The sequence below is a fragment of the Dipteris shenzhenensis genome, chromosome 24 (genome assembly GCF_047967505.1).
Source record: "Dipteris shenzhenensis isolate YYH24624 ecotype China chromosome 24, Dip_SZ_1.0, whole genome shotgun sequence".
In the NCBI taxonomy this organism is placed as follows: domain Eukaryota; kingdom Viridiplantae; phylum Streptophyta; class Polypodiopsida; order Gleicheniales; family Dipteridaceae; genus Dipteris; species Dipteris shenzhenensis.
Window position 1 is genome coordinate 4,866,049 of NC_141619.1, and position 22,154 is coordinate 4,888,202.

The following is a 22,154-nucleotide window of genomic DNA, read 5'->3' on the forward strand; positions in this document are numbered from 1 at the left end:
AACTCAAGAAAGTGACCATGCATCTGTCTATTCCCTGATCTTGTCCAGGCAGCAAAAGGCTGATCTTGTTTGCTGTCCCTTAATGTATCAAGAAGCCATCTGGGAACTTGCCTTTGCTGTCTATTGACAGCTCTTTCTTCAATCACTGCATATTTTCAATCACTGCATATTTTGTGCTAGAAGAGAAATCTGCAAATCAGCATGGGGTACTGGCTGATCATTGCTGGTTGAAGGGCTTGCAGGAGGCTCATGTTGCTGGTCAAAGTCCTCTTCTGAGGATGGCGGAGGTAACCAAGAGTCAAAGGCATCAAAATGTCAACTTCTGGCTTAGTTTTGCAGTCCACAAGAGGAGAAGTCGAATGTTCAGCAAAGATTACATCTCTACTGACAATAATCTTCCCAGTATTTGGTTGGTATAACCTATACCCTCTGCTCTCCTGGCTGTAACCAAGAAATATGCATTTGATTGCCTTGTTATCAAGCTTATGTCTCAGCTAAGATGGTACATGAACATATGCAAGAGACCCAAAAACTCTCATGTGTCAAAGTGAAGGCTTCCTGCCTTTCCATGCTTCATAAGGTGTAACAGTCTTCAATGCCCTTGTAGGTGATCTATTCAGCACATAGTTGGCACACATCATTGCATCAAGCCAAAACTTATTGGGCAAGGACTTGGCCTTAAGCATGCATCTGGCCATCTCCATAGTGGATCTGTTTTTCCTTTTAGGAACAAGATTATGCTGAGGAGTGTAAGGAGTAGTGCATGAGTGAACAATGCCCCGTGAAGACAAAAATGCATCAAACTCCTTTGACATATACTCTCCCCCCCTATCTGTGTTGAGGGTGACAAGCTTCCATCATGATTCATTCTCAACCATATTCAGCCACCTCTGAAAGCATAAGAACACTTCAGATTTGGCTTTTAAAAGATATACCCAGCAATATCTTGTGAAGTCATCAATGAGAGTCATGAAATATTTGTACCCTCCCATGGAAGTTGTCTTCATTGGGCCACAGACATCACTGTGTACTAGCTGCAATTTTCTTTGTGAGAATTTTAGACAATTCTTTTGAAAAGGAAACTGATGTATCTCACCCAAAAGACAACCCTCACACACATGTTTGGAAACTGTGTGAGTTTCAGGTACATCATCTGCCATCTGCTTTGAATGTAGCTTTGCAAGAGCTCTATAATTGAGATGACCCATTCTCTCATGCCAAAGATGAGTTTCAGCACGCTGTGAATCTGAAATAGTAAATGCTTCAACAGAAAGTGCAGCTGAGTGATGATCAGCTCTATAATTGAGATGACCCATTCTCTCATGCCAAAGATGAGTTTCAGCACGCTGTGAATCTGAAATAGTAAATGCTTCAACAGAAAGTGCAGCTGAGTGATGATCAAGGTGATAAAGTCCCTTTTGCAAAGTGCCAGTGAGAACTATGGCATTGTCATCACGAAGATCATATACTAGGCATCTGTATCCATCAAAAATCACTCTGAAACTTGAAGTGGCAATTGCTGAAATTGAAATCAAGTTGACTTCAATTTCAGACACAAAAAGAACATTTGTCAAAGTGACAGGATGGCTTGAAACGGATGTGAGCTGCACGTCTCCAATTCCTTTTACAGCATAGGAGGCATTGTTAGCGCATGTGATAGTTCCCCCACGAGGTGCATCAGCTAAGGAATGAAACAACTGTCTGCAAGACGTTACGTGCTTGGAAGCACCACTATCAAAATACCAGTAAAGAGTGCATAACTTTGGAGGGATCAAATGAGCAATGGACAGCCCATGTTCAATCATTCTGGAGAGCATGTGCATGTGAAGCATTTGCTGGCTCGTGGGATTCAATTGCATGTGAGGCATTAACTGTCCATCCTGCTTTCTTTTTCTCCGAAGCAATGCGCTTCCTGCATTCTGAAATGTCATGTCCAGGCTTGCGACAATAGTTGCATCTTTTCTTCTTTGACTTATCTGCTGTATTTTTAGATGCACTGGTGGAATTGCCACTGCTATGCGCACATTCAGGCTTGCCCATGAGCTTGGAAGCCTTGCCTCTTCCTGTCTGCTGTGAAGCAAATGCATGATCAGGAATAATAGCTTGTCTATTAGCTCGACTTTGCTCTTCCTGCAAAAGCAATGTGACTAGCTAATTAAAAGAGTAGTGGTCTGGATTACCCATGGCCACTAATTGAAGGGTTGTAGCAAACCCTTGATATGTATCTGGCAGTCCATTCAATGTGGTACTGACAAGCTGAGAATTTGGCATCACCTCATCAATATTGGCAAGTTGTTCCATGAGGTCCTTGACCTTAGTCAGGTATGCATCCATAGAGTCACCTTCATTCATACTGACTTCTTGCAATTGCCTTCTTAAAAATGCAACACGTGTCTCATTGCGAATTTGACAAAGAGAAGCCAATTTGTCCCAAGCATCCTTTGCTGTCCTGCAAGACCGGATGTGTGGAATAATGATTCTCTTGCATGATAAAGCAATACAGGATTGTGCATTTGCATCTCTTGCATCCCATATTGATTGTTCCTGAGTTGGGGGAGCAGCAACAGGGGTGCTAGAAGATAAGGCATCAGGAGGAGTACCCTCTGCAGAGGGACCAGCAGTAGAGGCAACCACTGTAGCATTGGTTGGCCTCAGATCAACCCCAGAAACAATATTCCAAAAATGCCTTGCAACAAGAATATGTTTCATGAGATAAGACCACATCGGATTGTTGGTGCCATCCAACTTATCATCTTCACGAAGAATGCCAAATAGATCATGATTGTTTCCAGCCATTGCAAATGTGATACCGTGAAAAAGACCTGAAAACCCAAAAGCCTTAAGGCTATCACTGCAAAGAGCTGGTTGTCCAAAAATGACAGCAAATATTTGCAAATAAATATTTTGCAAATTTCCAATCCAAATCAAAAGGCAAATGCAGATTTGACCCAAATGTGACTGTGTCAGGCAATGTTCACTGCAAAAAACAGCAAATCTGGCAAAAGCCCCAAATTTAATGAGGGCGAATAGGTCAAAAAGAGGGCAAATGTAGAAAAGCCCCAAATTTTGCTGAGATGTTTGCAAACGTGACCCAATGTAAAAAAATCTGACTCAATGTCCTCCAGAAAATACTCAATGTCCTGCAAAAGTGACTCAATGTTCTCCAATCTGACCCAATGTATTGCAATCAACCAAGAAATTGCAGACCAAATCCCAAAAGGTAGCCTCAAGGCTTGCAACTGCAAAATTAGGACATGCTGTCCACAAGGTGACTGCAAAAATGCAACTGTCCCAACGTATAGACCTCAAGAGGTAGGCTTTCCAAACTGTTGAAATAGCTTGATACGACTTCAAACAATAAAAGGAAGATAAGGACAGCAAAAGCCCTCAAAAGCCCCAAATTTTAAGAATGTCCTGCAAATGATTTCACACGTGTCAAACCTGTATGGAACTCCCGGGACAAGTACGAGCTGTACTGATAGCTGCTGTGTATGGATGGTACAAGTGTCCAATGTACGGTGTACTTACACCATACGGAGGTTGTACTGAATGCAAGTACGAGACAAGTACTATGTATGGAACAGGTACAGAGCACAGTACGGAATCCTATGTACGGCACAAGTACAACGTACGGATGCTGTATGAAAAGTGTATGACATAGTACGAAAAGGTATGAAACCTTCTGTACGGAGCAGTTACGAAGCCTTCTGTATAGAGTAGAGCGTATGGTTGTATGGAACGTGTACGGCACAGTACGATGTATGGAACACAGTACTGCTGTACGGGAGATGTACGGTGCAGTACTTTTGCTATACGGTGGCGTAGGTAGGGCGGGTGTCCTGTGTGCAGGCTGTATGATGGCGCAGGTATGGCAAGTGTCCTGTGTACGGGCGTCCGTATAGTCGTACGGACTGTACAGATGGAGGAGCATATAGGCTGAGGGGAGCTGGTGCAAATCCGGAGGTAGGAGACGAGTCAAACCAAGCTTTGATACCACTGTAGGATCGTTAAACGAAAGAGAGAGTGCAAGGTACAAAGAGTCGATAGATGAACAACCGTCACGTCAACTAGTGTTATGAAAAAGTAGTACATAGTACTTGTACCTAGACCCTAGGACACTTAGTCCTAGGTGTCACATAGGACTAAGTGTCCTATGTGGCATAAAAGGCACAAAATAAACAAAGTGCCTATACCTATGCCTACAAGGCACATACCAGGGTCAAGGCACATACCAGGGTCCATAGGGCATCGCTAGAATTGGGAGAAGATGGCCTACATCGGTTAGGTCAGAGTAGGCTAAGTTAGGGTTTTTTAGGAGGGCTGTTGTCGACGAAGTTGGAAGGGGGTTCGAATGTGTTGTCAGAGACGCTGGTTGCTCCTGTCGCTGGCTCTAGTGGTGGCTACTGCTGGTGGAGTTGGTAGCGACTGCTACTTAGCGCTCATTTGCTCATTCAATGAAACCTACACGACTCAGTGCTCATTCAATGAAACCTCAACCTACACGACTCAACACTCATTCAATGAACGATTACTCTCCCTCTCTCTTCCTCTCTTTGCAAACAGCTAGGGCCCAAGACAATTTGTCGGGCTGGGCCCCCCCGAAGGTTTTTATTACTTGAGAGAAAACTGAGTACATGAGTTTCAGCTTGCAGGCTGAGATCACCAAAACATACATGAAAAATCTGTTTTACAAAGAGCTTATGGCTCATTTCTTTGGCAACATGCCAAGTGTCAAATTTTGACTCTGCGGGTCTTTAGAAACCCAATATAGCTGCTTATGCTTGGGCACTGATGACGACATAAGTGTTGCTTTGCTTGCTAAGTATGTCTTCCTTTTGTTTTTCATAAAAGTTTTTGTTTACCTCTTTTTTCTTCTCTTTCATTTCCTCTTTTATATTCTTTGTAGATTTTTGATCTTTAGAACAACAAAAAATCTAAATTTGTATGATTGGACTTATTCTAGTCTTACAAAGGTATATACTTTCTAATTACATGCCACTAGGGGCAACTCTAGAGTCTTCGAAGCACTTGGTCACGCGAACAGCCTCCTAGATGCTTGTTAGGCTCCATAGCGCTTGGGCTTTCAATCCCACTTGATACCTGTAATAAATAACTAAAGCGCACAACCATAGCACACATTAATGGTTAGCGCTTTTGCATGCAATCAGACCATAGACTAATCCTAGTCACTTGTGGGCATCCCCACTGAACAATAACACATGAACAAAATATAGAACACAATTCTTAGTTGACCGAGGTCAACCCTCTTGGTCATAATTAAGAGTGCGACAGTCAAAGCGCCTTAATTACAGCCAAGTCTAGAGTCAACACTCTCTGACCGAAGTCAACACTTTAATTGCTTGGTTAACCGGGGTTAACCATCTTGGCCGAAGCCAGATCTTCCCAACCGAGTTTAGGCTTACTTAACTCGGGGTTAAGTATCTTTGAACGCAGCCAAGACTTGACCAAATATAGGTAACTCTTTGAACATAATTAAATAAAATAATAACTCATTAAGTATGATCAATAAATCTTCAACTTATGCTTTGACTTTGGAATATTTACAGCCCGGTGACACAGAGAGAGAGAGAGAGAGAGAGAGAGAGAGAGAGAGAGAGAGAGAGAGATGACATGATATGATTGTATTAATGTCCTTTTGAGACCCTCAAGATCTATGGGACAGGACCACTATTAAATTAAATAGTGGTCCATTACAACCATTGAAATAAGAGTTTCCCAAATCTTATTATGTTCTGTATCATTTTCAGCATCACTAAATCCCTGATTTCACATGATTCTTTGGGTAGAGAGAGTTAGTTGTATTAACGTCCAGAGGAGGCCCCACGGGCCTATGGGAGAGATTATTAAAAGTCTTTGATAGACCGAAGGGTCTATGAGACTGAAAGAACTTGACACAATGCCCTAAAAGGATTCAACACCCATGACGAATACAAAATAGCCATAATCATAGAGACACCAATACACAAAGAGAAATCTATGAGCTCATGGAGAAGATGGGAGCTGGCAACACTGTAATGATCATCTGGGAGTTGGGGGATAGGTCAACCCTACAAGGGGGTCGATGATGTATGAGGCTGCATTAATCTATTGAAAGACATTGGTTAAGTTGGATTGGGTGGAGCTTCCTTTGATATGGGCAATCATGTTGTCACTTTCATCGCAAGCCACCACTTTTTTTTGGCTATCTTTCGCAAGAGATTGTTTGGGGATATCTTGAAGCATTCGGACACATGCTATACTTACTTCATTATATTGAAGCAGCTTTTTATGCTGAAAACTTATTTGAGACAGCTTATTATTACTTTTGAGTTGGATGCATGGCGTGAATGTAACTCTGTAGGGGCTCAAAGACTTAAGTCCATTGTTTTGGATGACATGTTTTGGATGATGTTGGACGATCTCTTAAGGTCACAAAGCCTATTCTCATGATGTTGAGGGTTCTTTGATGGGGATGATCCTCATATTGGGAAGGTATATGAAGGGTTGGATAGGATGATTGAGACAATTTGAAGTTTGGATGCTTTGTATGGTTGGAGGAAGGAGGCTAGTTGAGGGCACTTGCAACCTCTCGGTGGACAAAAGATCATTCACCTTTGGAGATTGTAACCTTTGTTTTGGAATCTGAAATCTCAAGGGAAAGGGCAAGAAATGAATACAAAGATGGTGCAAGGATGGGAGATAGCATGAAGACGACTTGTCTCAAATGCAGATGATGGAAAAAAGTGTGGGAAGAGCTGTCATATAAAAGGTAAAGAAAATGGTAGTTGTTTAAAGGATGCACAAAATGACGTGTAAGATTTCCTTTGTTTGTTGGTGGCAGGTCTATGAGACAGATGCTCTATTATTGTAGAGTTTGACCATTCGCATACTCAGCTAGGATGCTAGCCACCCCCCTCTCCCCAACACAACCCCTTGTGCCCCGGATGCCCCATGCGCTCGCACCGTCCCGACCCCGCTCTCTTCGCCTATTGAGTACCTGTGGAGAAATTTGGAAAAATTGCAGCCAAAAAGAGGAACATGCTTAGGGTTCATAAGGATTTGACCTTACAAGGCAAGTCTGGTTGCCAAGGGCTATTCTTAGCAGGAAACCTGCCCGCACATCCAAGATGAAGACCATCAGGTGTGCTAGTTCATTAGCTAGCTCATTTTGGTTGGAAACTACGTCAGTTGGATCAAAATAGCCTTTCTCAATGGGGTCTTGCAGGCATGGTTTTTTACATATGTTTCTATACGGCATACACATACGGGTATGCAAGTATGGAATAAATATGGAGAATTGCCCCTGGCTGAAGCATACATGGCCCTAAAATTTTTCATACTTTCAAAACATAAGGTGTAGGAAGTTTTATTAACAAGTTCAAATTTCAAGTTTCGATTACTTAAGCATTCGAAAAATATATTTTAAACCATAAACAAGTATAGAATCTAGATTCACAAACATTGAAAGACTAGACACTTCATGATTTAGTAGTTGCCAAATCCATCATTGATCAAGGATTGAAGAGTCATGAGACTTAAAACTTTAAAAGACAAGTCTAGGAAAAACTTCCAAGTTCTAGCTTTCAACTTTCAAGCATCAAAGCTGAAAACTCTTAAAGTCTAGGCAAAAAAGAAATGAGACTGCAAAAAAGGAATGAGGCTACAAAAGTCAAGACTCTAGCTTCAGTGTGCTAGCTCTAGTGTCTAGATCATCAACTTCCTCCTCTTCCTCTCCTCCTCATCATCATCATCATATTTTTTTTTCTAATTTTTAAAAAATTTGGAGGCTAGTCACGCATGAAATTCGATTTCATACGTTTGCAAACGTTTGGTATCAATACCACAAGTGTATGGAAAAAACTATGCTTACGGGAATAAGTGAATGTGAGCCAGCGTATTGGTTTTCAGATGCCTCGTTAGAAACATAAGTATGTAGACTTTGTAAGACACTTTATGGGCTGAAACAAGCCCGAAAGGCTTGGTATAAGAGAATTCATAGAGTTTTGACCAATCAGGGTCTTCAGAATAGTCCCAACTGAGAGTACCCTTTATGTCAAGAAACACATTTTTTTTTGCTGATTATCATTCTGTGTGTGGATGATATGTTGCTCGCAGGCACAAATGAAGAGAAAGTTGCAAGGATCTTGAAGCTTCATTTGAGACGATTCAGTTTTGTTATAGTACTATTTGGGCATTTAGTTTAGAAGAAGGCATTTTGCTCAAACAGTCTAAATACATGCATGGACTGTTGCAAAGGTTCAATTTTTTGGGCTGCAGGCCTATGTCACCTCTTATGGAGCCAGGGTTGAGGCTGTCCATGTATGATGCAGGTGAACCTTTTGATGCTGTTGTATATAGTCAGGCTGGTAGATGCCTTATTTATCTCTGTAATACCCATCGAGACATTAAGTTTATATTGTGTCCTAATTGATCTGGCATATGCACAGCCCAAAGACACAACACTGGTATGCTGTAAAGCATGATTTCAGATATTTGCAGGTACCGTAGTCTCTTGGACAGTTTTATGTTGAGGGAACGCTGACTTGCATGCTTTCAATGTTTTAGATTATGACACTACGCATTCCACTAGTGGAAATTGTTTCTTTATTGGCAGTTCATGCATTTCATGGTTGAGCAAGAAACAATCTAGTGTGGCAACCTCATCTTGTGAAGCTGAGTATAGGGAAGCTTTCACAACTACAGCTGAATATGTGTGGCTTAGGGGATTGATGGTAGATCTCGTGGTAGTTTGCAGCCATCTACTCCTATACTCACTAAAAGTGAGATTGCTATTGCGGTGGCACGAAACAGTTTCATGTAGACACGAACACATTGAAATCCATTATGATTATGTTTGAGAGAGGTTACATGATGGAGAGATCACTTTTATCTACCGTTCTACACAGCAGAACGTTGTTGACCTTTCCACCAAGGTTCTCTCCACCACAAGGCTTTGGGCTTGCTCCGATTTGGTGATTGAGATCACTCCTTGTACACCGGACATTGTCACTGGGGTGTGGGGAATAATGTATCATTAAGGCAGTGGCCAATGTACCTATTGGTTAGAAGGCTTAGGGGCATTTTTAATCCTTATCTAAGGTTTGTTTTCCTAACTGTAGTTTGATGTTGAGTTGGTCTTAGCACGCTAATCCTGGATTGAGTCGCGGACGTGCGCCTGCATCTTAGCGTAGCCCAAGGCCCAGTAGCAGATCCCAGGCTTCACAGCGCCACCTGGTGGTATGAGACACTAGGCTGGTTTGAATCTGGTTGGGAGTTCGTGCCAGTAGCTCAGCTCGTGGCTCGGAGGGGACATCTCGTGATTCGGGATCACATCCCGTTAGATGTCACATGGAATCACCCACAATACCGACCATCTAGCATGGCAAAACACAAGCTAGTCAGGCGTCCCCAACTAACCACACAAAGTATTCACTAGGACCCCCGCCGCGTCTGGTGCGCTCCTATGGAGTACTTTGTCATAGTCTCACTCGACTAAAAATAATAATGTCTAAAGCAAGATATATCAGAAATATAATTTTCGTAACATCCCTCTTGCTTGGATTGCAACTGACCTTAGTTGCGTGTTTGATTATAGGAACTAAGGAGGTCTGGAAAAGTTCGAAAGAACCGCTCAGGCATCCACTGAGCATCGTCTCTTGGATGGTTCTTAAATTTGAGCAAGTATTTAGTATAGATATTTCCTTTTTGGGTCGAGGTCTGTTGATGATCAACAATGCATTCGGGTTCCAGAATTTCTTCTTCATCAACAATCAATGGGGCCTCTTCATAGATAGGATGAATAGGTAAAGGTCCTTTAAAGGGCTTTAAGAGGCTGATATGGAAAGCATTATGTATTTTTTAATTAACAGGTAATTCAAGCCTATAAGCTAGATCATTGATTTTCTGAATCACGTTGAATGGTAATGGATGTGCAATGTATGCGAAATTCTTGATAAACTTTCTGTAAAAGCTACACAATCCCAAGAATGATCTTAATTCATGTATATCTCGGGGTTGAGGCCATGTGACTATGCACTCAATCTTCTTTGGATCTACTCGAATTCCATCGACGGATACAATGTGACCCAAATACTCTATCTGATCTTGAAAGAAACTGCTCTTTTCAGAATTTATGTACAATTGATTTTCTTTTAAGAGTGAAAAGACTAGCTTCAGATGTTCCTTATGCTCCTCAACATCTTTGCTAAACACCAGAATATCATCGAAAAATACTATCACACAATCTTGGTGTTTAAGAAAGATTCGGTTCATCATTCTACTAAAAGTAGTTGGAGCATTAGTTAGCCCAAAAGGCATAACTAGAAACTCATAATGTCCCGTTTGAGTTCTAAAGGCAGTCTTGTATATATCCTCTTCTACCATACGAACTTGATGATAGCTAGATTTGAGATCTATCTTACTGAAGACCTTGGCCCCTTTCAATTTGTCCAAAAGATCATCAATCCTAGGGATTGGATATTTGTTCTTCATTGTGATTTTGTTTAGTGCACGATAGTCTATGCACATTCGATAGGTTCCATTTTTCTTTTTGACTAATAAGACAGGTGCTCCATAAGGAGAACTGCTGGGTCTTATCAATCCTCTCTCTATCAGTTCCTCCACTTGCTTTTGTATTTCCTTTTGCTCTAGGTGGTTGACTCTAGAAGGAGCTTTGCAAGGTATAGTATTGCCCGGTCAGATTTCTATCGTATGATCTTCAGGTCGAGAACATGGTAGTCCAGGCGGTAAATCCTCTAAGAAACAATCAAAAAATTGAGAAAGAAACTTTTGGTGTGTAGGCTTAGTATTTGGCTGAGTAGCCGTTACCGTATTCACCAAAATTAGATATGTCTTCTCACATTTTCTAATTGCTCTTTTGGCTTGTGTGTGGTTGAGTAAAGGACTGATCTCAGATTTCATTGAGCTTTTCAAACATATTTCTTGTCTGTCCTTCTTAATCCACATCTGATGTGAATCGTAATCTATCTTAGGATTGTATTGATGCCTCCATGGCATTCCTAAGATGATGTCCACTCCCTGTAGGGGGGCCACCAGAAAATCTCGTGTATCCTTGTAGGATTTGATTGAGATTTCAAGATTCTTGACTTCTCTAGTGAAATTGTATTATTTTGTTTTGGTAAAAGCAGCTTTGACCTTATAGTTAGATGGGAAAGACTCTAGGTTTAGCTTTGCTAAGATTCTTTCCGAAATGAAATCATGTGTACTACCATCGTCATGCAAAATAACAACCTCTTTGCCATTAATGAAACCTTTCATCTTTAGAAGAGCATGACAATTATACTTACCTCCCTCTTGCTTGGCTGCTTCGTCGTCAATCATGTGCACCTTCGCTGTCAGGGTCTTCTTTCTTTCAGGACATTCAATGGCTATGTGTCCCAGCTTGTTGCATTTAAAACACCTTATTTCTTTCTTTGGAAAATTCCCACCGTTCGGCTTCAAAGAAGAATCTGTCTTCTGTGGTACAAAACCATATTTAGATTTAAAGGACTTTTTATCAAATCTCTTTTTCTTATGGAAGGGTACATGCCGTTCTGAATCTTTTCCTTCTTTTGGGATTGCATTCTTCCTTTCACAATTCATTGCAAGAGAAATTGCTGAGCTCAGTGAGCGAGGATGAAACATGTTAATCTCAGCTCTCAACTTAGACTTTAGACCGGCCACATACTTCCTGCGTTGATCTCGCTCATTAACTTTCTCTAAGGATTGTAATTGGATCAACGTTTGCGAAAACCTATCAGTATATGTGGAGATCGTTTCCTTATTGAACTACCTGAAAGTATCCCACTGTTGTCTAGCTTTTGCTTTGAAATGTGAGGGAAGGAAATCTCTCTTGATGAGCTTTTGAAAAGACTTCCAAGATTTTGGTCGCCTTTTACTGTGCTTAGTGATGTTCTACCAAAGTGCAGCACTCTCTACTAAATGATTTGCAACACATTTAATCTTATCTTTTTCAGAGAATTTCTCCCCCGAGAAATAATCATCTAGCTGACTGATCCAAGACAAGACAATGCGTGCTTCTTTCTTTCTATCAAAATTTTGAAATGAGAAAGCTTTTCTACATATCTTACTCTTCTTCCTCTAATTTTGTGCTCTTAGTGTGGCTTTGACTGTCATGATAATAGTATCATCGTCAGAATCATCGTCGGATGACTCATCATCATATGAATATCTCTTCCTTTTCTTACCATCGATTTTCTTTTCCAATGTCCCCCTATGCACCTGAAGTGTGTCTAACTGCTCTTGGAGCGTGGGTGGTTGTGGTTGATGCGCCATGATAATGCAATAAGTACAAATAAAGCGGAGCGGAGAAAAAATAAAGATACTAAGTGTATGAGAATTAAACGGATGAAAAAGTGCGATTCGAGTGTATGGTAAGGGATGGCGGAAGATACTAAGTGTGAAATATAAAGCAAAAGAAATCACTTATCTCGCTCTTTGATTCGAAGGTAGAAAAGACTAGAGTGGGAGATATGTGACCGATGATGTCGCTCGTAGTTGTTTATGCGCTCGACTGATCTCCAATTAATTGCTCGGTGATTCGTGGTTCCAAACCGCCTTCTTGATTCAAGCTTTCAGATTTTGGCTGTGGTCTTCGCCTTGTTGAGCCTCGTAGCTTGCTGAGTTTCCTCTCTTCTCTTTTTTTTTTTGGGAAATTAACCTTAGAGGACTAAGGTGTTTTGGAAGTCAAAGAAAAACTTTGACTTTGGTCATTCCAAAAGAGAAAACGTCGCATCCAGGGACGTCATCGATGGAGAGTTTACAATTGGGCACACGCATCGAAGAAGCTCATGATGAATGACGATCACAGGGGAGCACGCAGGGAGGAAAGGGCAGCTGCAGTAATTATATTGCTTAGAAGCTTGTTGAGCAGTTTTGCAGGTGGGCGCACGGTCTAAGGCTTGGAGGCGGTTTTGTAGAGATTGCTTCCCCAAGGGTGGCGGCACGGCGTGATGGGATCTGTGGAATGATTGCAGATTGCTTAAGTTTGCGCGCGGGCAGAAGCTGCCGTAATGAACCGAGGGCTGCTTACTGAAGGTCTGCGGAAATGAGCACACACAATCTAGAGGCGGTTGGTCTTGCTGCTAATGAGGTGTTGCGCAGTGCGCAGTCTGAGAAAAAAGAAGAGCCGCAGGCTCTAGAGGGCTCTAGGGCTTCTGCCGTAATGAACCGAGGGCTGCTTACTGAAGGTCTGCGGAAATGAGCACACACAATCTAGAGGCGGTTGGTCTTGCTGCTAATGAGGTGTTGCGCAGTGCGCAGTCTGAGAAAAAAGAAGAGCCGCAGGCTCTAGAGGGCTCTAGGCTCTTCTTAATTATTGCGGGTTGCAGGTGGGCGTGCTTATGGGTGCACGGCCGCCGGGCTGTTCATTGTAGTGCTCAATGCATCCCAAATCCTCTGGAGTCTGCGCGCACGAGACGGTGATCCTCTGAAGGGCGGTGGATTGCGTAATTCGCGATGGTAGCTCCTCTATCACTGTAGTGCTATAGGCCGGTCCCCTTTTGCAATAAGATGACCATGGTAAAAGCTTCGTAATTTTTTTCTTTCTTTCTTTCTTTTGGTGGGCTCGATGCGCACATTCTTGAATGCAAGATTTCTCTCCCCCACGAACTCTGTTTTTGCATACGTGTCCTGTAGTCCTCTTCACAACTTCTCTCCCTTTCAATTTCCACACGAGGGAGCTTCTCTTTAATTCCTTCACAAGAGCGTGACCAAAGCTCTGATACCATTGAAACCAGAAGGTAATTATCTTCCACACAAATTCACCACTTAATCAATTGGAGAAGAACACAATCACACTATAAGAGCGACAGTAGGCTGGGTACAATCTCCCCCCCTTAGATGAGTGGCTCATGCTTCCTCATCTAGAGTATTTATGATATTCCATACAAGCACCAAGGAGCCAAAATTATCCCTCTCATCCAAAAATGAGGGATTTGCTTTACATAGCCATCTTAGGGCCCAAAAATGAATTATGTCCACTAAAATATATTGCTCAAACTTGCAATAATAAAACAAATACAAAAGTGGCCCATGGCCATATATAATGCGTTGTGCGACACCTCGATCGGTACCCTCGCACTAACTCCAATCCTCGCTATGAGTTCCATCACCTGTACTCAAGCCACCAATTATATTAGTTATTAACAATTGACCGAACGAATCACCGAATCAACCGATCCCAACATAACCACGCTCAAAGCATAATAATCAAGCACAACACCAATAATACTAGTGACATCAGTATTAACATGGAATCACCCACAATACCGACCATCTAGCATGGCGAAACACAAGCTAGTCAGGCGTCCCCAACTAACCACGCAAAGTATCCACTAGGACCCCCGCCGCGTTCGGTGCGCTCCTATGGAGTACTTTGTCATAGTCTCACTCGACTAAAAATAATAATGTCCAAAGCAAGATATATCAGAAATATAATTTCCGTAACAGCTACAGTGGAGTATGTTTGGCTTCGACAGTTACTTACAGATCTTGGTATTCGTCAGACATCCTCCACTATTGTCTACACTGACAGCTAGAGTGCTTTGGCCATTGTGCGTAACCCAGTGTTTCATGTGCGTATCAAGCATATTGAAGTTCATTATCATTATGTTCGGGAGCGGTTGTCAGCAGGAGACATAGAGTTGTCCTATCTTCCCACAGAGGACAACATAGCAGATATGTTTACAAAGGCACTTCCTTGTCCCAAGTTCGAAGTCTTTCGTTAGGCTTTACACTTGGTTCCCTTTGTTACATGATCTGACATCCCTTGTACGCTCATAGGTGGCTATATTCATTTGGATGAACATGTGCCACCGTGACCAGAAAATACTAGGTATTCTGAGATGTTTCCAGAGTACTTCAGCCCATCCCATGGAGGGGGGTTTGTAGGCCATCTTCTGATGGTTCTAGTGATGCCCTATAGGCCATGGTATGTGCCTTGTAGGGATAAATATAGGCACTTGTAGAGTTAGTGCCTTTTAGGCCACATAGGACACTTAGTCCTATGTGACACCTAGGACACTTAGTCCTAGGTCCAGGTACTTGTACTTGTACTTCTCTTTATCAACGATCCAAGTTTGACGTGACGGCTAAGACTTGTGCGACGCTTTGCTATCTGCACTCTCTCTCTCTCATTCGATCCTACAAGTCCAAACAATAGGCCTGGTCGCCCTGCTCAATTGACAACCAGCAGAAGAAGGTGACCAAAAAGCACACTAGGGGAGTCGCCTAGTAGAGGAAAGCCCATAGAAAGTGGTGGAGAAGCCTAGAACGGCAGGAGAGGTGATGGCTGGTCCAAAATAGGTCGACCAGCAACTTTTCTTGCGATGGATTCAAGTTTTTGCATGACTGATTTGTGCTCCCCAGCTTGGAATGCAGCAGGGATCTCTGATACGAAATGTGAACAAAATGGGAGCTTGGAAGCAGTGGAGATGGAGGGAGCAAGCGAGACTCAAGATTACAATATGAAGAACAAGAATACAAGGGCCGCCGGACATGAAAAAACTCTTGGGTTAACCACACGTGCTACTAGAAATAGTGGGAATTGCCCCTAACCTTGCTAACTCATAGGTACATTGGCCATTGCCTTAATAATACATTATTTCCAACAAGGGCTCTAGGCTTGAAAAATGTCCTCTCTCTCTGATCTATAGTATTCTGGCATGGCATTATGTACATTGTAAACATCTTCATCAATGTACATTTTAGTTTTCTTTGGATTTTTTGTGTGTTTTTAAATTTTAAAGCTGAAATGGAAAGTCGGGTTGTTAAAAGTGACATGGCGTTCACATTCCTACTCCCACATTTCTCCCTCCCATAGTGTTCCTATCCTCCAGCATTGAATGTTCTCATTTTCTGATAGTTATGGTTTAGATGGGCATGCTCAAGCTATCCTATAATTTCTTCTTGTAGTTTAGCCACATGTACATTTGTGACTTGAGCTCTGCTTCTCTAAAGGTTGTCATAGATCTTTAGCAACAGACATTGAAGAAGGATTATTGAAGCGAATTAAAAGTAGATCACTACGCATGTATTTTCTGGGTGCATTTTAGCTTGTCAGTTTGGCATATTTGTTCAGCTTTGAAGGAAATTGCCTCCATTAACTGTGCTTTACAGATTTGCAGGCAGATATATTCTGTAAACGAAGTCTTCAAGCTGCACAGGCTTCCAACCTTTTATGAGGTGAGTTTAATTCTTATTTTCTGCTAGACTAAAGCTTGGATAAAGCCGATCTTTTCATTGATAGATACATCTACCCTTTCTCATGCAACAACACAGCCCTGGTGTTACTAAATTTCGTCATAGTCTTGCTAGCATTTCATAATGTGAAAAATGCACTGGGAGAATGCATATGTTATTACCTACTTGATGCATAAGGTGAGAGCACGAGGCCACTAACCAAGTCAATGTGAGAAATGGTGATAATTCCTTTGTGAACTGGTGCTATGCAAGGTGTGATGGATTTCCCAAGTGGCGGGAGATGTGTGAGGCTTGGAAATGGAGGGTGTAGATCAAGCCCATGGCTCAAGATGACCTTCAGATTTGCTTAATATGGTAGACGAGTCTCATTGATAAAGTATTAAAGTCAAGGAGCTCACCTAACCTAGATAGAAGTGAAAGACATGAGATAAGACAAGCAAGCCACGAGTGCATTTTGCAATGAACCACAAACAACTTAGGTGATATAGGAAGCCCTAAACCTAACCACAGCCCTATTCTTAGAAAGTCAAAATTGAGTTGACTAACATATTTTTCCATGCCATTGAAATCTCAATGTATGGCTGAAGCAATCATGGAAACTTCGTAGGATACGCAGTGTACACATCACAAATTCATTCCATGGGTATGTAGCAAGATTTTGAGTAACATAAACCATGGGAGTACTATTTAGAACTGTCATTTTGCTACCCTTTAATGCTTTGTAGCATCTCTCATCAATCTTTTGCATCCAAGTTCATGTAGTCAACGTCAAGATCTAGGTGAGAGAGAGTGAGTTTTTTTTAAGTCTTTCAAAGACCGAAGGGTCTATGAGTCTGGAAAACCAGATACAATGAGTTGAATGGGTGGAGCGTCTAAGTGGGCATCTCCACTCAAGACAAGTACAACATAAACATAAAAAATCTCTATTGAGTTAGCCAATGTAAAAGGGGCTAGGGGCACTTTTTCCCTTTATAAGGTTTTCCCCCCTAACCTCAGTTAGAGGTTTAGTTAGTCACCACATGTATGTTGACCCTAGTTAGGGTCCATCCTAGGGTTTTTTCTCTATGACTACCCTAGTGTTCTCTTTGTTGTTGCTGCAATCTCATTTCAGCTTCATTCAATGTCATGTTTTCCTTGAACTCTTGTTCCATTTCCAACATTTGGTATTAGAGCAAGTTGTTGCTTGCTCCCACACCACTCCCCGCACCTCCCTTGCCTCCGTGCTACACTTCGGTTGTGAAGATGACCACTTTTAGTGTGGGGAAAGCCTTCAGTTTGCCATCTAGAACTGGGCAACCACTCTTAGAGGTGTTCGAGGGCAAGGCGCCTATCTCCAAGTCCTCTCCTTGATCGTGGAACACATCTAAGAAGTTTTTGAGGTCCTTTGTGGCTGGTCGACTCATACTCAGGCCGTGTGATGACTCCTGCTGTCTAGGGCCAAGGTGCCTCTTCCTTGTTATTTGCTGGTTTTGATACCTCCAGGCGCTGGTCGTTACAAAAACAGACTGGGCAAAACTGTTTTGTGCTGTTCTGGAGCTTTGGAGCTAAGTTTTCAAGCAGGTAGGCTCATTTTGTGCAAGGTTGAAGCTGTTTTTCATATTGAGCACCTGTCCCAAGACATTTTGTGGCTGCAGGCATCACGCACAAGGTGTTTTTCACACCTGTTTTACTGAATACTTACTGGTCAACCCAGTAGAGGACTGTTGTGGTGCTTTTGGTGCTGTCCAGTCACTGTTTTGGACCTGTTTCAAGCAGTTTTGTGAAAGGACATCTTGGTTATTGCACTCTTGAGTGCATAAATAATCCGCACAGCTCTGCTATTCACTGTTTGGTTTAAAATAGAGGTGAAATTCAGTCATTTAATGCTTGACCGGTGAAGGTCCAACTGAGGGAAAGAGTTGTGTTTCTGTTGGAGCATTTTTCACTCATTGTTTGGACTGTTTTCAGAGACGTTTTGCTGCCCACTCTCCATGTGTAACACTGATACACACTGAGTTTTTTTCTGCTCGCATTTGGAGTTTTGTTTCTTGTCCATTGCTCGCATTCGTTCCACTAGTTTTTCCCCCCCCCAAAGGTACGCACAATTTTCAGTGGGTGTATGCCTCCTTCTCCTTGCTGAATTGTCCACACCTGCTCCAATCAGCAGCAACCACCGTCTGTCCCAATCACTCTCTCCATGTGCTCTGATACCATGTCAGACACAAGATGAATATTCTACCAGTTGGTGAGATAGACATCTTCCTATTAGCAATACAGACCAAGAACAAACAAAGGGATGAGCAACTTGTCAAATAAAGAAATGTATATCCAGAGAAGTTCTTTAAAGATAGAGATGGAGAGAGGGAGCTTACAAAGGCAGAACTGCACCACCGACTAGCTTTCAGGCAGTCATGAACAAAATATTGCAGCCGCTTCTCTTCCGATATGTGATAGTTTTCTTTGATGACATACTCATGTACAATCAAAGAAAATAGGATTGGAAGATACAAGCAATGGACAAGAATTGCACCCATTTATAGGAAGGAGAGGGGAGGGGGGGCACCATGGCCGGCTGACCTGGACACGCTGATTGGCCTGACCTGTCTTTGGTTGGCTGGTGGGTTTAACCTGACCAACATATCTGCGAACTCGACCCAGTGGTTGGGTGGTTGGATGGCTTGGTTGGCCCCAACCAGCCCTGCAGTGGGTTGCCATAAATAGCCCTTGCTCGCCCTTAACTAGCCTCTTAACCATGCCCTATACTCAGCCCTTCACCTAGCCTACATACCCTAGCAGAATGCCCTGGCACAGCCCCCCAACTACCTACAGAATTTACTGGGAGAGAAGAATAGACTACTACAAGTATCCTTGGATGGGCATACCCGCACAACACCCTCACTCTCTATAGTACAGATAGGAGATGACCAGAATTCTAACAGAATGCTGTGTCAAGGGGTGGCCCAAACTCAACCACAATCTTATTGCGGATCATTTATGACATAAGAGAACTTGGAGCCTCTCTACTTTGGCCCAGTCTATCTTTGTTAGATCAGGTCCCCAGCAAGGACTGCCTATAGAGCGGACCAAGGAGTCAAAGAGAAAGAGACTTGGTCCAAGGATCCTAGAAATGGGAGTGAAAGCATTTGTTTTAGGCCTACCTATTTCATTAATTGTGTGCACGGGTAGAGGGGTCATGGCACAAACTTTTAAAAGAAGAATTAACTTATGTTGAGATTAGACTAATTATTTAAACTATCGGGGTTAAATAGAGAAGCAAAAGCCAAAAATCCGTTTCTCCTTTTGCATAGTCTTCTTCAGCTTTCCTTGCTTTCTTTTGTTTAAGAACACATGTTTGCTTGTTTCTGATTCATTCGTGCATGTTGTTTACTAAGTAATTGCACCTTCTTGCTCAAACTAGCCTCCTATCATTATGTTGCTCCCTTGGCAGTGGAGATCAGCTCACATCTATGATAATTGTGTAGCAAATTCTAAAGCTTATATTGAAAATTAGGTCTTTCAAATTGGTCGGTTTGGAAAGGCTTCTTTCAAAATAATTTTTCAGAAAAACCTTTAGGTCTTCAAAAAGTGCCAAAGGACTCTATGGATAAGAGGATTCTGTTACCTAGCAAGGCCATGAAAGTTTGTCTATGTTTAACTGCTGTAGTAAAGATCATGTGGTTGGACAAGGCTTAGCAAACTATGAAGCAAGTTAATAGTGTGTAAGTCTTACCAATTCCTCAATACTCCAACTACAAGGAAGTAGAAGTCTTCTATGAGGATGAAGCACATGCTTGCTTTATTCCTTCGGCCATGTGTAGTGGACCTTAGGTTTCCATGATGATCTAGTCAAGATGCTTGGTGGATGATAGTGCTGCCATAACTTTTTCAATTATGCTATCAATTAAAAGTGTAAGCTACATGAGAGTCTCTGTGCATGTAGGCATGTGGCCGAGACAAGTTTGGGACATTATGGTAAACAATATAAATTAAGGGTATAAAACAGAGGAGTTATTTGAATAACTATAGAAGGATGGACTGTTAATCCACCTTAAGGTGAGCATGATATATTTGTCACTCGTCTCATCAGTTGTATGCAGTTTCAACACTTGGTTGAGGTAAAAGTTATTTGGAAAAGTGAAAAGGTTCAATTTTTGTTGTATGTTTTTTGTTGTTTCCCTAAGTATCTTCTTGGCGATTTACCTCTAGAGAGAGTAGTAGATTATAAGATAGAGTTACTGCTAGCAAGTGGTCCTATTTCAAGAGTTCCTTACCCTTTAAGTAAAAATAGAAGGGGAGAGGGTAGAGTGACAATCAGCTGAGTATTCTAGAAAAGGGCAGATTCAGCCCAGTAGTTTCCCTTGGTATGTCCTAATTTTGTAAGCTAAAAAGAAAGATGGGTCTTGTATATAGACTATCATGCCCTTAAAAAGAGGTATCCAATGCTATACATTGATGAGCTCTTTGATGAGATAAGAATGGGGCAAGTGAGTCTGTTATGTGGACATGAGAAGAAGATGCCACATGGGTAGATCTAGGAGGAGAAGGACATCCACATGCGAGTCGTGTTGGCAGCACTGTGCATTGCCACATGGGCTGCTATACAGCATAGTTTACAGAAAATAGGAATGTTCCGCCATCCAGGATGTTCGGCAATGGGAAGGCCATACGAGATGCCATCATCCGACTAAAACACACATTTGGAACATTCAGCCGAAAAACACACATTTGGAACATTTCATAATCTGTCATTCGAGTATGTGGATAACTAACTCCTAATTCTGAGAAGATAATTTCCATTATGCCTAATATAAGAGGAGAAATTTTTGAGATTATTATTTTTTGATGTTCCATCCGTTTTTGCTTCCCTTAGCATCATGGAATAGCATCCCCCCATTCCAGAAGGGGGAATGGTGTTTCCCGGTAACTATGCTGTACGTTCCACTATCTAAGGTGTGCAGGAGCTCTGAATTAGGGCTAATTTGTAGGCTTGTACACAGGTACAACAGACAATTCTTCAACAGTACGGACATGTATTTCATGGCCTGCAGCTTAGTCACAACAAAACATGTTTCTTTGGGAAGTCTCTCACGTCTCGAAATGTTTCTTCCCAAAGAAACGTGGTCAAGGGTAGTATTACTGGAGATTCTACATGTTAAGCATCATTTGAACGTGCCATATGTATGTGGAACATATTTTAGAAATTTTTGGCACTAGAGAGTACAACTAGGCGTTTCAAAACATTTTTATTTTTTTGAAACGTTTACGTTTCGAAATGTTTCTGGTGACTATGCTTGCAGCAAGTACATCAGGTATAGTGCTGATCAGCAGTACGGCAGGAACAACAGAGGGTATGGAGGTTCGGCAAGGCTTGGAGGAGATCATAGATGTGCCAGACTTTGTACCCAGAAAGGGAAAGCAGTGCACAGGCTGGGGGCATTTATAATAGGCCCCAGACACGGTTCGGTTGGCTTGTGGTAGGTCGGCCATACAACAGTCTACCAGGGGGTGTTGGAGTTTAGAGGTCACCTTCCCATGTGTAAGCCCCCAAATGAGGAGAGCATGGGGGAGGTGCACCATATAGGTCTCAGAAAGGCAGGGCTGCCTTGGGCAGCATGTAGGCTGACATGTGAGCAGCATAGAGAGAACCAGCCTGCCAATGGTGGGCTGGAGAAGTTGTGAACAGTGGGTAGGAAAGCCCACATCTGGTTTGTAAGGGTGGGGGAGTGCAAAACAGGGTCGCTTGAAGCTGGGAAGCCATGTGGCAGAAGGGTGCTTTCGATGAAGCAGATTCTGGGGCCATTTATAGGCCAAGAGCAGGCTGGTTGGGAAAGATACAGGCTGGGTCAGTCCACTCTGTAGGAAAGTTGACCAGTTTAGGGGAGTTCCAGCCCTATAAAAGGCCCCCACTAAAGGGGCATTCCGTATTCCATTGTGCCAGGGTCCTTTTGCCTCGG

At 42.3% G+C, this 22,154-nt stretch overlaps 1 protein-coding gene across 3 annotated transcripts in view; it reads left to right on the forward strand.

The window, feature by feature from the left end:
- LOC147886111 (U6 snRNA phosphodiesterase-like protein) overlaps nucleotides 1-22,154 on the forward strand; it is a 98,839-nt gene that overhangs the window by 56,164 nt on the left and 20,521 nt on the right. The window contains exon 5 of one of the 3 annotated variants that reach the window (XM_087395531.1): nucleotides 16,138-16,203. The exons of 1 other annotated variant lie outside the window; for it this stretch is intronic. In XM_087395531.1, coding sequence (XP_087251657.1) covers nucleotides 16,138-16,203 — 66 coding nt within the window. The remainder of the gene's footprint in view (nucleotides 1-16,137; nucleotides 16,204-22,154) is intronic. One more of the 3 variants, XM_087395533.1, reaches the window with a different exon arrangement.